General features: G+C 47.4%; 4 protein-coding genes across 5 annotated transcripts; 1 reads left to right on the top strand and 3 right to left on the bottom strand.

The window, feature by feature from the left end:
- Window positions 1-825: 825 nt before the first annotated feature.
- H257_06818 lies at window positions 826-1481 on the top strand (the record flags this gene model as incomplete). 2 transcript variants are annotated; one of them, XM_009832188.1, is made up of 2 exons in its annotated part: window positions 826-1129; window positions 1181-1481. In XM_009832188.1, the coding sequence occupies 2 exons, from the start codon at window positions 826-828 to the stop codon at window positions 1423-1425; spliced, it is 549 nt and encodes a 182-aa protein (XP_009830490.1). In that variant the 3' UTR covers window positions 1426-1481. The 2 variants fall into 2 exon arrangements, with proteins under 2 accessions (XP_009830490.1, XP_009830489.1); XM_009832187.1 differs by having other exon boundaries at window positions 1178-1481.
- Window positions 1482-2051: 570 nt separating this feature from the next.
- Window positions 2052-3473, bottom strand: H257_06817 (hypothetical protein). The gene has a single exon (XM_009832186.1). The coding sequence runs from the start codon at window positions 3202-3204 to the stop codon at window positions 2326-2328; it is 879 nt and encodes a 292-aa protein (XP_009830488.1). The 5' UTR covers window positions 3205-3473; the 3' UTR covers window positions 2052-2325.
- An 803-nt stretch (window positions 3474-4276) lies between these two features.
- On the bottom strand, window positions 4277-7195 carry H257_06816 (hypothetical protein). The gene is made up of 6 exons (XM_009832185.1): window positions 6685-7195; window positions 6184-6627; window positions 5586-6010; window positions 5443-5541; window positions 5188-5383; window positions 4277-4866 (listed from the first exon to the last, which is right to left on the bottom strand). Exons 1-6 carry the CDS (start codon window positions 7152-7154, stop codon window positions 4362-4364), a joined length of 2139 nt encoding a protein of 712 aa, XP_009830487.1. The 5' UTR covers window positions 7155-7195; the 3' UTR covers window positions 4277-4361.
- Window positions 7196-7457: 262 nt separating this feature from the next.
- H257_06815 (hypothetical protein) lies at window positions 7458-8648 on the bottom strand (the record flags this gene model as incomplete). Its single annotated transcript, XM_009832184.1, has 1 exon — window positions 7458-8648. One exon carries the CDS (start codon window positions 8646-8648, stop codon window positions 7458-7460), a length of 1191 nt encoding a protein of 396 aa, XP_009830486.1.
- Window positions 8649-13160: the final 4512 nt, after the last annotated feature.

The raw sequence follows: 13160 nt of genomic DNA, 5'->3' as shown, positions 1-13160 counted from the left end.
CAAAGGATACAGTATCAGAGACCGTTTGCATATATTTGGAAGCAGTGTACGTATGTATATCCAAATTTGAAATGTCGAGGTATTTCCAATTGTTGGCCTTGAATACATTTTCAATCAAGATCCAAAATGGCCATATCTTGAGTTCAAGTACTAGTACTGTATTGGTATTGTATATCGTGCAAGGGAATCCATTCAAACATGGCATCATGCAACATCCAAGAAGCATGTACTGTCAAGGTATTGGTAGTGAGTATACATGACGAAAACCCGAAAGAGTAGTACTGTAGTATACCCTGGTATAAACGAATAACCCATGAAAGGTAATATAATATTCACTTTGAAGGGAATTACCAGAATCGATGAAGGTTGACTGTGGTGCACTCAAATACAGGATTGACAGCTTGAATCGTTATATGAGCAAAAGATATCTATGAGAAAAAGATATCACTTGCGAGTACATGATGTTGAGGGAGGGCAATTGGCGTCGTGGGGTTTGATTTTACAGAGCAGGTCGTTCGTGGTACTCCCCAACGAATTGGCTAACTTGACCGGTAAATTACTCTAGTAATCAAGCTGCTATGAATTGGCTAACTTGACCAGTAAATCACTCTAGTAATCAAGCTGCGTATCCGGAAACCGATGTCTGATGCCGTGTCCAGCCGCCAAAGTCGGTATTTCAAGCAGTCGACGTCAAGTGTCTTAGGGTCTCATGACATTGACCCAGTTCCACTTCCAACATGCACCCAAGTTCCGTCATCATGCAGTACGTCATGGTGATACCTATCTCTATGGACTAACGCATTGGTAGTCATCTGCTTAGGACCTATGGTGGACCCAGCTCGAGTGAACGAGTGCACGCATGAGTTCTGTTTTGCTTGTATTCTGCAGTGGTCCAAGGTATCTTCGACGTGTCCTCTGTGCAAAACCCCCTTCCAAGCGCTGTGGAACGTGACTTCTCGTACCAGTGTCCCAGTCGAGCCTGCGGCAGCTTCTTGCCCATGGGATGCTCCTGCCAATTCGAGCATTGAAACGTCATTACAAGACGAGTTGACTCACGGATACGACATGGACGATGGATTTGTGGTGCCCGACGGGTTTGTCGAGTTTGAAGACATGGAACTGATGGAGTGTAAGACAGTCGAAAGTAGTAAGTGTCATCTAAGGACAGATGGACTAGTAGTGCCCAGTGCGACGGCGCATTGGACTGGCACGGCCAGACTTCGCAGTCGGCGCGAACGACGAAGGAGGGGGGAGACGGCAAGTGACGCCATCAGCATCATGCGCCCCCCACGAAGCCACCGCCGCGTCATAGTGGACGACGAAGATGAGTGCATCGATGGAGCGACTGGTGAAGGTGCTACCAGAAGCGAGAAGCTACCTCTTAATCGAAGGTCCAAGTACTTTGGAGGACAGGTGCGGCCGTAAAGGCGACCATGGACATTTGAGAAAGACTGCAACATTTGATCAAGTATTTCATGCGATTTGATTGGTCGAGCACATATCCGAACAACTGCAAACCGACTTGTTTCAAAATTTGGACAGTAGTCGCCAGTACTACTTGTACAGTAGAATCGACTAGACTTGGCATTTCGATTTGAGAATGAACTAGCCAATCAAAATCCATCATTCAGCCAATCAATACGTTTTCTAACTCCGTTGCAGATTGAACTCACATTACCATAGTGAATACAAGATATATTGCCATGTTCATTGAAAAACGGTTTCACTTTTGGACTGAACGGTCGTCCTAATTTGAGTAAGAAGAACAATACATTGTAACGTTGTAGAGGAAATGCTGCGATATATTTATGGTATACATACACTAACGAGTCCAAGAAGAGTAATGGACATGTTAATTGTGACAAACTAACTAATCCCATGGATTTGCCGATACCACGAGAAAGGGAGCCAGCTGGTTTGCATTGTCTTTACATCAACGTGTGTTGAAAGAAAGGGCGTTAAACAGGTTTTACGGAACTTTTGGTTCCAGTGCAATGTACGCGTCGACATAAAACACGTTTTAATGGATGCTTCAGGTCTCTCCACCACAATGGCAACATCGAGTGCTCCATTTTCACTCCATCGCCACGGAGCACGATGCGGAGGAGCGTCCTCGCAATACTACTGCTCACCCTGCAAGGGTATCATGCACAGCCCAACACCACCATACCCTCGGCAGTTGTCACCACTGCACCTCCCACCATCACACCGCCTCCCACGACCACACAGCCTCCCACAGGTACCCCCGTGGTAACGCCCATCCCGACCACAACTCCTGTCCCATCGACTGCGTCACCCACGCCTACTCCAACAACTGCACCTCCGTCATCGCCACCACCGAAGACTACAACTACACCTCACCCCACAACCACGAAAAAAGCTTCTGCAACAATTGCGCCTACAACAACTACCACCACACGATCTCCAGATCCTACGACGACCACCCCGCCGCCACCGTCGACTACTGTCACTACACCCTCGCCCTCGTCCGATTCGTCGACAATGACTCCCACTCCACCTCCCCCATCGATGCCAGCAACCATCGCGTCCCCCGATGTCGTAATCATTGACCCCAGCGCCGGCGACGTCGTTATCCCAGAGGTAACGCCGTCCTTTCCCGGAACTGTGGACCAGCCTCGCGCGACGACTCCATCTCATGTGTCCACTGCCTCGACCGAATCGGGAGGGTCCAACACCGTCGGATGGATCATGACCGTTGCCGCGATCATTGTCGGGATCGGCCTTCTCCTCGGAGCCGTGTGGCTCGTGCGGCGCCGTCAAGAGGAAGAAGATGACTACGACGATTTCGACGACAGTTTTTCCGAGAAAGACGCGCAGTCGCATCCGAGCACGACCGACGACGACTCGCGTCCGGCGGCGAACGTTCCGGGAGCAGTCGAAGCATCCGCCGCGCAGGTCGAAATGGACTCGATGTTCTTTACGTGGCGATCGCCGAGCCGGAAAAGCCAGATGCCGGTCGTTACGGCGCTCATGCCCGCCTGCGAAGACGAAGATGATGTGGCACCGATTGTCGCGCGGTGTCCCAGCGACGAGTTGACACTGCAGAACGAAGTACCTGACATCTTTCTCACGGGAGAGTCCAGCTCCAGCTTTGCAAGCTACCAGTACACGCAACGCGGGAACCAGAGCACCGAGAGACGGCCAGCGCCTCACTTCGATGCTCGAACCAAGGACAGTGATCATGACTTGAGTTATAGTCGCAGCCCCCGCCAGTCTCACAGTGTCATGGAGAACGATGACAACGACTCGTATGCCGGCAACTACAACAACTCGATGTCGTTCAGATCCGCCGCGTCCTCGAACGCCAGCGGGCTCTACATGCAGTCCGAGTCAGACTACTCGCCGCGCTCGGTGCAAGACAGCAGCGCATCCGACCGCCTTTCGAATTACCAGTTGTAACTGTCAATGCCATGTTTATTTATTCCCCGTCGTGGATTGGTGGAAAAGTGTCATTTCGAGCAAAATAACGTTATTCAGTTTATCAACCAAATTTGCCAATTTTGGTAGTATCATTGGATGAATATGCTACGAAAAATGGCCGTTTTCCCAAGAAAAGTTTCTAAAATCGAAATCTTTCATTTTTTTAGATTATTGTGCGTCTGGATAATTTATGCCACAATTTCTTGAGAATCGGGTGTTTTATTATATAAAGAAATGGTCCAACTTGGTCCAACCTTTCTTTCATATGAGACGTTGGGAAAATTTTGCAGATTTGCCAAAATGGTGTACAATAATGTATAGCCGTATAGCCTAATTTTATGCGGCGGGAACTGCATCCTTTGTAAAAACTCAGTCGTCATCTATACTGTAGCATGAATCCTCTGTCAAGATAGATACTCATTCCGACAAGGATTCTGTTGGATACTCCTAAGTAGGAAGGATACAGTGAAAGGCATTGCACCTTAGTTTATGTTACCGTCACCATACCTACGAAAGACTTTCCCTATTGACGCAGTACGTCTTCATTCGACGTGTATATGTGAGCCCTTACGCACTTGCTCACGTGTAAACATAACTACAACGAGCAACGGCCTCCTTATGACGGATTCGAATTCCTATACATATTTAGCAAACCTGATTGGGAGTAACTGCCGAAATGTCTAAATGAATATGTCGAACTATTTGTGAACTATCGCTGCATTTGAATTTGTATGTAGACCATCAGATTCCATTCCGACATGAGTGTCGGAACAGACAGAATTGTATTAACCCTACCCCCAATGGATTTTGATTGGTCAAAATGGTGTAAGAGAAGTTAGGTAGTGACGATTCATTGGCCAAAATTAGTTCATACAAATACTAAGTGAGGTCGGAATATTGAGATAGACATCAGTCTTTTCCTAGTTCCAAAAGTCGGCGCCTTCGGCCGCGTCGGCGTTCCACATGAACGCGTTAGCGCCCCACTTAATGCTTCCTTGAGGTGGACACCCGCCATGCAAAGCGAGAAAGTCCACGTCTTGGTCCGGCGTCTGTGTGTAAAACAGACTCGCGCCAAAGGCGGTGGGCGCCACGTTTAGCCCTGACTTGCACTCGGCCATTCCGTTCGTAGTAGTACTAGTAGTAGTAGATCGAACGCTTTCTACTTTTTCGATTGAATCGGCAAAGGGAAACACGGTCCCGCCGCTGCCACGCTCCACTGCGTTCAGGTACACAAATAGTGTGACGAACCGGTTCGGAGTCATGTGATGCACATAACGTGGCAGGGTGTACGTCGTTGTGAATTCGCCATACATTTGGACTTCTTTTGCCCAAGTATCGGCGAGGGATTGGGCCAGCGCCGGCACTTGCTGCAGAAGAATGTGAATGCAATCGCGCCGACCCTGATATTCCACGAGAAAGTCAAACCTACACGAAGATGCAAGTATATATTAATTATATTCGTACTATTAATATTAATAGTATTCGATATGGATGAAATATATTGTGAATTCTATACTATTAATAGTACTACAATTCTGTCAATTCGTAAAACCATCTCACATTATTGGCTTCCCACAAAGCACAAAGGAAAAGAAAAAATAATGTAAAATAATGTAGCCAATCAACGACAAGAATTTTCAGATTGACCGATAGGAGCTATTTTTAATCGGTTTGGTCGGGGTGATTTGATTGGGATTGGGGTCCGGAAAATCGCATCAATAATAGCAATAATAGTATTAGTAGTACCATTGTTTGGACAGCAAGTCGGTCAATTGGGAAGTGGAATGGTGCTTGAAGAGCAGCGCAATGAGCTCGTATTGAAAGTACTGGTCGTACTTGGGGTACAACTTGCCATTTGGGCGTATAGTAGCTGGCACTTGGTCGCCCAGAACACTGATGCGCTCTTTTGCCCACCGAATCCACCGTAAAAAGTGGGATAAACCTACAAAGTCTCCCAATATGAGTTTTAAATTTGTGAGTACCCGACTGACTTCACTGTACCGTTCACTGAACGGGGCAACCCATGATAGGGTTGAATACGTGGCTCGTTTAAATGGCGTTCCCACACTCGAATGATATGGATCAAATACTCGGGTTTCGCTACGATATATTAAAAGTAAAGCCATAAATTGCTTGAATATTACCGTCGTGTTGGAGCAACTGACGCATGGGGTTGCCCCTGGGACGAGCAACTTTGTCCGCAAGCCAGCGTTCCCATTCCATTTCGTTGCGACTGGCAAAGAAATGCTTCGAAACGCCATCTTTCCAGAACAACTCGACCAACGCCAAGGCAAACTTGACGTTTTTAGCATTCGGATACAAAGCCTGGCCTGGCTTGAACCGTTGGGGGAGGTCGTTGCCGAGCAACGCGACATTCTTGGCAGCAACTGTCGTCCATTTCACAAAGTCGGCGTACTGGTACACTGGCGGCGCCTCAATGTTCTTGGACGCCATCGTGTCCAAGTGCTGGCGGTAGAACTCACCCGGACGGTACCGCACCAGCTGCAAGCGTTCAGCATATGACGCACTCGGCAGCCTCGCGACACCCGTCGCCCGGTGCTGGAATTGCCTAAAATCACGTTTCATAAGCTAAATTCACGTTTTAATCAACTAAAATCACGTTTCAACAGGCTAAAAACGCTCTTTACGTTTTAACCGGCTAAACTCACGTTTTAACCGGCTAAAATCATGTTGCAACTGGATAAAATCACGTTTCAACAGGCTAAAAAAACGTTTTTTTACCTGGAGAATGCCGTGTCTGGGAGAAACGCGGTAGAACTGGTGCGGATGTCCGACACTGTACCGTCCACTGACTCCCCCGTGGGCGACCGGCGCAGGAGCTTGCGGCCGTGCGCGATGATCTCGCCGGCTTCACCTTGATTGATGAAATTCGTCACGGAAAACACCCGCGGACTTAAGCTCTGGGTCGTGAGTGTCATGTTGTCGTGTAAAGTGTACGTAAAGTTGACTGCAATCCCAGGCCAGACCCACAGGTCAAAGTCCAGCAGGACATGGACGATGCGGTTGGCAGCTTCGACGTCGGAAGAAGTCGTGAGCGGGAGGCTGTACTGGGACGACAGGCGCACTCCGTTGTCCAGGCGGAGCGCAGGGATGCCTAATGCAAGGCCCGCGGTTCGAGCCAGAGCGTGCAAGCAGTCACCGTCGCCATCCCAGAGAAAGTGCAGGCTACATGAATGCTGTTGAGAAACGAATGAGGAGGGAGTATGATGATGATGTATGTACCCATGGTTAGCGCCATTGCGCATGACAAAGATGGACTGGTTCGATCGGAGAGTTCCCACAGGCAACTGCATCACGTCTAGGACAGGCACCCACGACGAACTCATGACCGTCGGCATTGTCCCAGTGCACTCGCGAGGCTCCAAGAAGAACTGATCATCCATCGCCACGATATCTGTCTCGTACTTGGAGAGTCTGTCGTAGTTCGGTGCGCTGGTCGCGTTGGCAAGGGTGAGATTCCCGCGAGAGTTACGAGGGGACTGCATTGCGTCACGGAAGAGTTGTTCCTGGACCGCTTGATGGGTTGGCGGATCTATTTCGCCAAGGGCATGCATGGCCACGGCGGCAACGACCATCGCGACAGAAAGTCCAACAAGAGAAAGGGAGGATGGAAGGAAGGACGCGGACAGAGCATCCTTCGCGCTGGTCTTCTCGGCCGTCGGCGGCGTTTCTGGTTCCGACTCTCCCGCCATCGTGTCAACGAAGAATGGAATGTGCTGGATATGTCATTATCTGAGTCAAGTTCAATGCTAAATATCTCACCTGACATTATGCCAAACTAAATACCCCACCTATGAGTATAATATGCTCTAGTATATTCCTAGCTTTTTCTGCGCGAGAGATTCTCCCATCTGGACCCCAGCCAAAAAGAAGAATTCACGAAAGGAGGAAAGTACAACTAAACATGAGCCAATACATTTTCGACATTGGATTAAACAAGTGATGGACCAATCAGTGTCCACCAAACAAACAAGATGACACTACCAATTTGGCAGTTACACCTCAAAATTCGAAGTGCTGTTGGTGCTATCGCTCGACGAGCGCGGCGAGTAGGCGGATTGGTCGGAGGACGCGACGGACGTGAACGACTGCGCGTCGTCGTCATCGTCGGCACACCAGTCGTTGTGATGGCACTTTACGGGACTGCGATTGGGAAAGGTAGTGCAACTACCGACGTTCGGCACTGGGGGTCTCTCGGTGTCTTGGTTCCCGCGTTGAGTGTACTGGTAGCTTACAATGCTGGAACTTTGCTCCCCCGTGTGAAAGTTGTTTGGTACGTCGTTGTGCAGCACCAACTCATCGCTGGGAGTCCGCATGACCATCATCGCTGCCGCATCGTCTTCGCAGGGGGGCATGAGTGAAGTGACGATCGGCGCCTGGATTTTCGGGCTCGGCGATCGCCACGTGAAGAACGTCGAGTCCTTTTCGACCTGCGCGGTGGATGCTCCGAAATCTCCCGGAAAGTTCGCTGCATATCGCGAGTCCTCGACGGTCATGCTCGGATGCGACTGCGCGCCTTTCTCGAAAAAACTGTCGTAGAAATCCTCATCATCTTCGTTGTCCTGTTGACGGCGCCGCACGAACCTCACGGCTCCAAGGAGAAGGCCGATCCCGACAAGGATTCCGGCGACGATCATGACCCATCCGACGGTGTTGGGCCCTCCCGATTCGGACGAGGCAGTGGACACATCAGATGGAGTCGTCGCGCGAAGCTGGTCCGACGTTACCTCTGGGATAACGGCGTCGTCGGTGTTGGGGTCAATGATAGTGACATCGGGGGACGCGATGGTTGCTGGCATCGATGGGGGAGGTGGAGTGGGGGTCATAGTCGACGAGTCGGACGAGGACGAGGGTGTAGTGACAGTAGTCGACGGTGGTGGCGGGGTGGTCGTCGTAGGATCTGGAGGTACCGTGGTGGTTGTTGAAGGCTCATTCGTCGCAGGAGGTGGAGTTGTAGTCTGCGGCGGTGGTGATGATGGAGGTGCAGTTGTTGGAGGAGGCGTGGGTGACGAAGTCGATTGAGCAGGTGTTGTGGTCGGGATGGGCGTTTCCACGGGGGTCTCTGTGGGAGGCGGTGTGGTCGTGGTAGGTGCAGCATTGACGACTGCCGAGGGTGTGGTGGTGTTGGGCTGTGCATGGTACCCTTGCAGCGTAAGCAGTAGTATCGCGAGGACGCTTCTCCGCATCGTGCCGCCGTCCAGTGAAAGTGGAGGAATCAATGATGGTACGAGTGATTTTATAAATGGGAAAATTCCAATAAAAGGAGGATCCAAGGAGACATTTCAGTGCACCCACTGGGGATGCGAGAAAGTGTAGATAACTGATGTGCCGAGTCTTTTTGATTTTCTTTTGTGAATTCCTCCAAGTATTTATCCAAATTATAGCGATTTGGTGGACATACGTAACCTGAAAGAGGCACGTGACACAATAGATTTAGACAGTATACGATGACGTAATAATTCCAAAATTTGCCTTGAAGTCGAGTGATGTTGCGAAGTTTATACTTGAAGTAAGTATGGAGTAGGATTGTGCCAGTCAACCGTACCACGTGGCAATCATCAGCAGCTGGGTCAATCTCACACCAAAACAAAGTCAAGTTCCAACAAGTTCTTCTGTCCATGAATTAAGTGCTCGATGCAAAGAGGTATACGTTATTCAAGATAATAGTATGCGTCCTAAATTGATGTTAAATTTAGATCAAACTTGCTTGGTTTTTCTTACAGCTGTTAATTTAGTCATTGGAAATGCACCGAAACCCAATATAATTGACATGAGGTAGTTCCTCATTAATTCAACTACAATCTCCAAGTTTCAGCGGTCGAAAATATTGTACGAGCGGGGGGCGCCTTCCTCAAATGCGTCTTAAATTGATTGTTTACGTACTGTGCAATATACCGATGAATATGATCAATAATCCGACATCACTTAGAATTTGTATAAAATAATTTTGGCCAATGAATCGTCTCAATTATCTATTTCTACCTATCATATTGTAGTAGTATCTTATTCTTCACCATTTTGACCAATCAAAGTCATTTAGGGTTAGGGCTAGCTCAATTCTGTCGGTTCCGACACATTTCGACGAACCTTGCTGGAATGGAATCTGAAATATCCTGGTCTCACATACAAATTCAAATGCAGTGATAGTTCACCAAATAGTTCGACATATTCAGACATTTCGGCAGTTACTCCTAATCAGGTTTGCTAAATATAGGAATGCGATATCCGTCATAAGGAGGCCGTTGCTCGTTGTAGTTATGTTTACACGTGAGCAAGTGGCATTGCACCTTAGTTTATGTTACTGTACCGTCACCATACCTACGAAAGACTTTCCCTATTGACGCAGTACGTCTTCATTCTACGTGTATATGTGAGCCCTTACGCTTTCACTGTACCCTTCCTACTTAGGAGTATCCAACAGAATCGTTGTCGGAATGAGTATCTTGTCGGAATATTCATGCTATCGATCAACAAAAGTAATTCGATACAAATTGCAAGATATATATTATTCCAAATAATCACCCAGACCCAGAAGTTGATCACCTCGCCACCATCCTCATGTTCGACATCAAGGTGCTCAAGTTGAGAGCATAGTTCGCCCATATCCGGCCAGTTTAACTATCTTCTGCTCTATATCTGTTTCTACTACACCATTTTTCGTTTAAGTTCAGGTTATTTCCGGTATATTTCGGTCGACGCACAACTGATTCACGCCATATGCGTTATGTTCGCCGAACATTCGATATATTTCGTCCAGACCCTACTTCCTTTCATTATATTTCGACTAATGTCCGGTATATGTCACCCCCTAGGCGGTATATTTCACACGTTGTTCAATATATTTCAAATGATGTTCCATCTATTTCGATAAATCGACGCAGTACTCGACGGAACGAAGTAGCCAATGAAATTTTCGAAAAAAAATAAACTTTCGATCAATCTGCATTTCACAAAGAGTTCAACGTTGTATCGGACAGGAGTCACACTGAGTATATTTAGTTCAAATACAATGACGTTCGACGATTTCAGGTGGATTTGATGTCGTTCGTCGAATCTACCGAAAATACCAAATTTAGCTCGAAAGCACAATATCTATGATTTACTACGTAGACAAGTATCCACCACCTGCGATTTACTCCGGAGTACTTGATTTGATTCGAAAATCGAAATATATGGAACATCATTTGAAATATATTGAACAACGTGTGAAATATACCGCCTGGGGGGTGACATATACCGGACATTAGTCGAAATATAATGAGTCGAAGTAGGGTCTGGACGAAATATATCGAATGTTAGGCGAACATAACGCACATGGCGTGAATCAGATGTGCATCGGACGAAATATACCGGAAATATCCTGAACTTATATTGTTAACAGTAAACGAAAAATGGTGTAGTTGGTGTAAATCCACACTCAACCACCTCGTGTTCAGCCAAAACCACTTCTGGCAGCATTCCATGAGCAGCCAGAGCAGCCTTCTTCACGTCATGCAAAGCTTCATACGACATGGTGTTGTTGGAAGATACGCATGTCAGTAGGTGCTGCAGCACCCCGCTCCAATTCTCGTTCGACAGGTTGGATTCCTGTTGTGATGCATTTCAAAGTGAATCTCCGGATATGGGTGAATATATCCTGGCGCCCGGATACCTCGTTTTTGCTTGAAACTGTCCATTTGATATGAATAATTGTATTCAATTCAGTTTCATATGTGACCCGCGTGATTGGTTGAATTTTGGTGCGAAAGCAATTCATTGGGTTTCGCCTGCTCTTACTGAACACCTGGATATATCTTGGTCGAAATATTCGCAATTCTTCACGTTCATTTCTTATACTGGCTGAATCGTGCACTTATTCACGGACAGAGGTAGTAGTTGCGATTTGGTGGACGTAACCTGAAAGAGCTCGTCAAGATCTGTCACATACAACTAAACACAATTGAATTAGACAGTACACGATGACGTAATAATTTCGCAAGTACAGTAGCAAAATTTGCATTGACAGTGATGTTGCGACGTTATATTTGAAGTAAGTATGGATTAGGGTAGTGACACTCAACCGTACCACGTGGCAATTATCAGCAGCTGGGTCAAACTCAAACCAAAATACAGTAAAGGCAAATTCCAGGCCAAGTAATTTCTTTGAAGTGCAACTGACCATTTTTACTAACATGAAATTCTATCAATAGTTCTCATTCCGTCCAGAGGTCACATCAAAAACATTTTAAAAATATACTACACTCACTTTCCATTTCAAAAGGGAAATCTCTGTCAGAATATTTTTTGACATAAAATTGCTGTGGCATTATTGGCATGAGTGGTTCTGTTTTGTCAATAATACAGCTCGAACGATTTAATTGGATGAAATACATCGGCACGTCACGTTATAATAACGTTACACGTTTTCCATTTTAGACATCAAAATACTACTAACATTAGTATTGACTGTGAAGTAATAAAGTGGTGTTGCTTTGCCATAAAACGAAAGATCTGAATAATAACGGGGATACTTAAATCAAGATAAATAAATAATTCCCAAATATACCTGGTATCCCACAAGTGGCTCACAACGCCCCGAGAGCGTTTTGAGCACAACGGAAGCACCAGGTTTGCGCGCAAGCGCAGCGTTCACTCCTATCCTGACAATCCCACTATCATGGAACACCCCATCACGGCCACGCCACGCACCGGCCGCACCCAGGTCATCGCGCATCTCCAATTCTTCCCACGAGACCACCTTGTAATGGACGACGAGCTCAGCCGATGGGAATATCACCGAAGCCACATGGATAGTATCACCGCGTTGCTGTAGTTCCCTCTCTATCCTACCGTCACTGGGGGCCTTACTAATCGATCCTCCATCAACATATTCACATCAAGGCTACCAACACCCCGCAGGGACCAATTGCACTGAGAACACGCTACCCCTGGACCAGTCAATTCGAGCACCGGTGCCCCACTTGGGTAAAAGATCAGGGGCCACCCAAAGTTGCATCCACACCCAAGGTCGCACCCACACCCAAGGTTACACCCACTCCCATATCCGGCCCGTATCACGCTGCCAAGTTTTGCACGTTTCTATGCACCACCCGCAGACCATCACCTCCTACCGTACTTTACGACTCAATGTTGAGTGTGATAAAGTGGTGGCAATAATGATATGACAGGCTATATTCTCGAGCACGTATCAGTCAGAATTGCCTTGATGACTTCAATTCCGCCACGAATACAAAGGACACACATGAGGAGCATTTTGAATACTTCAGTTGATTTCAAATCACTTCTATCCAGCACACAGCACAAATCACCCAAATTCACGTGGAAATAATGATATGACACATGACCAAAAATCCATGTTTAGTGATTAATTTTGCGCCCCTTGCTCGCCAAAACTAATTCACAGCGCTTAGGCATGCCATCGACAAGTTTTTCGAGCAACGAGATGTCAATCTCATCCCAAACTTGGCGAACACAGGCGATCAGCTCAGCCTTGGTCGAAAACTTGTGTCTTCCATTGTCGTAAACCTTTCGGGACATGATGCCCCAAAGGTTTTCGATTGGGTTGAGGTCCGGGGACTTGGCAGGCCACGGAATCACGTCGACAGCCACTTCTGGCTCCTTGAACCACTCAGACACCGATCCAGCCGTGTGGATAGAAGCGTTGTCTTGTTGAAAACGGTACTCGTTGAGATGCTTCC

The sequence above is a fragment of the Aphanomyces astaci genome (assembly GCF_000520075.1).
Source record: "Aphanomyces astaci strain APO3 unplaced genomic scaffold supercont1.14, whole genome shotgun sequence".
NCBI classification, from domain to species: Eukaryota; Oomycota; class Saprolegniomycetes; order Saprolegniales; family Verrucalvaceae; genus Aphanomyces; species Aphanomyces astaci.
Note: the sequence above shows the minus strand (reverse complement) of the source record. Positions and strands in the feature narration are given on the sequence as shown.

What these genes read in the sequence shown, in the direction of transcription:
- H257_06817 (XM_009832186.1), bottom strand. Translation starts at nt 3,204, where the DNA reads ATGATCACTGTCCTTGGTTCGAGCATCGAAGTGAGGCGCTGGCCGTCT.
- H257_06816 (XM_009832185.1), bottom strand. Translation starts at nt 7,154, where the DNA reads ATGGCGGGAGAGTCGGAACCAGAAACGCCGCCGACGGCCGAGAAGACC. An exon ending in CCAGACACGGCATTCTCCAG is followed by an intron (nt 6,011 to 6,183) that starts GTAAAAAAACGT and finishes ACGTGATTTTAG; the next exon opens with GCAATTCCAGCACCGGGCGA. An exon ending in GACTTGCTGTCCAAACAATG is followed by an intron (nt 4,867 to 5,187) that starts GTACTACTAATA and finishes ATCTTCGTGTAG; the next exon opens with GTTTGACTTTCTCGTGGAAT.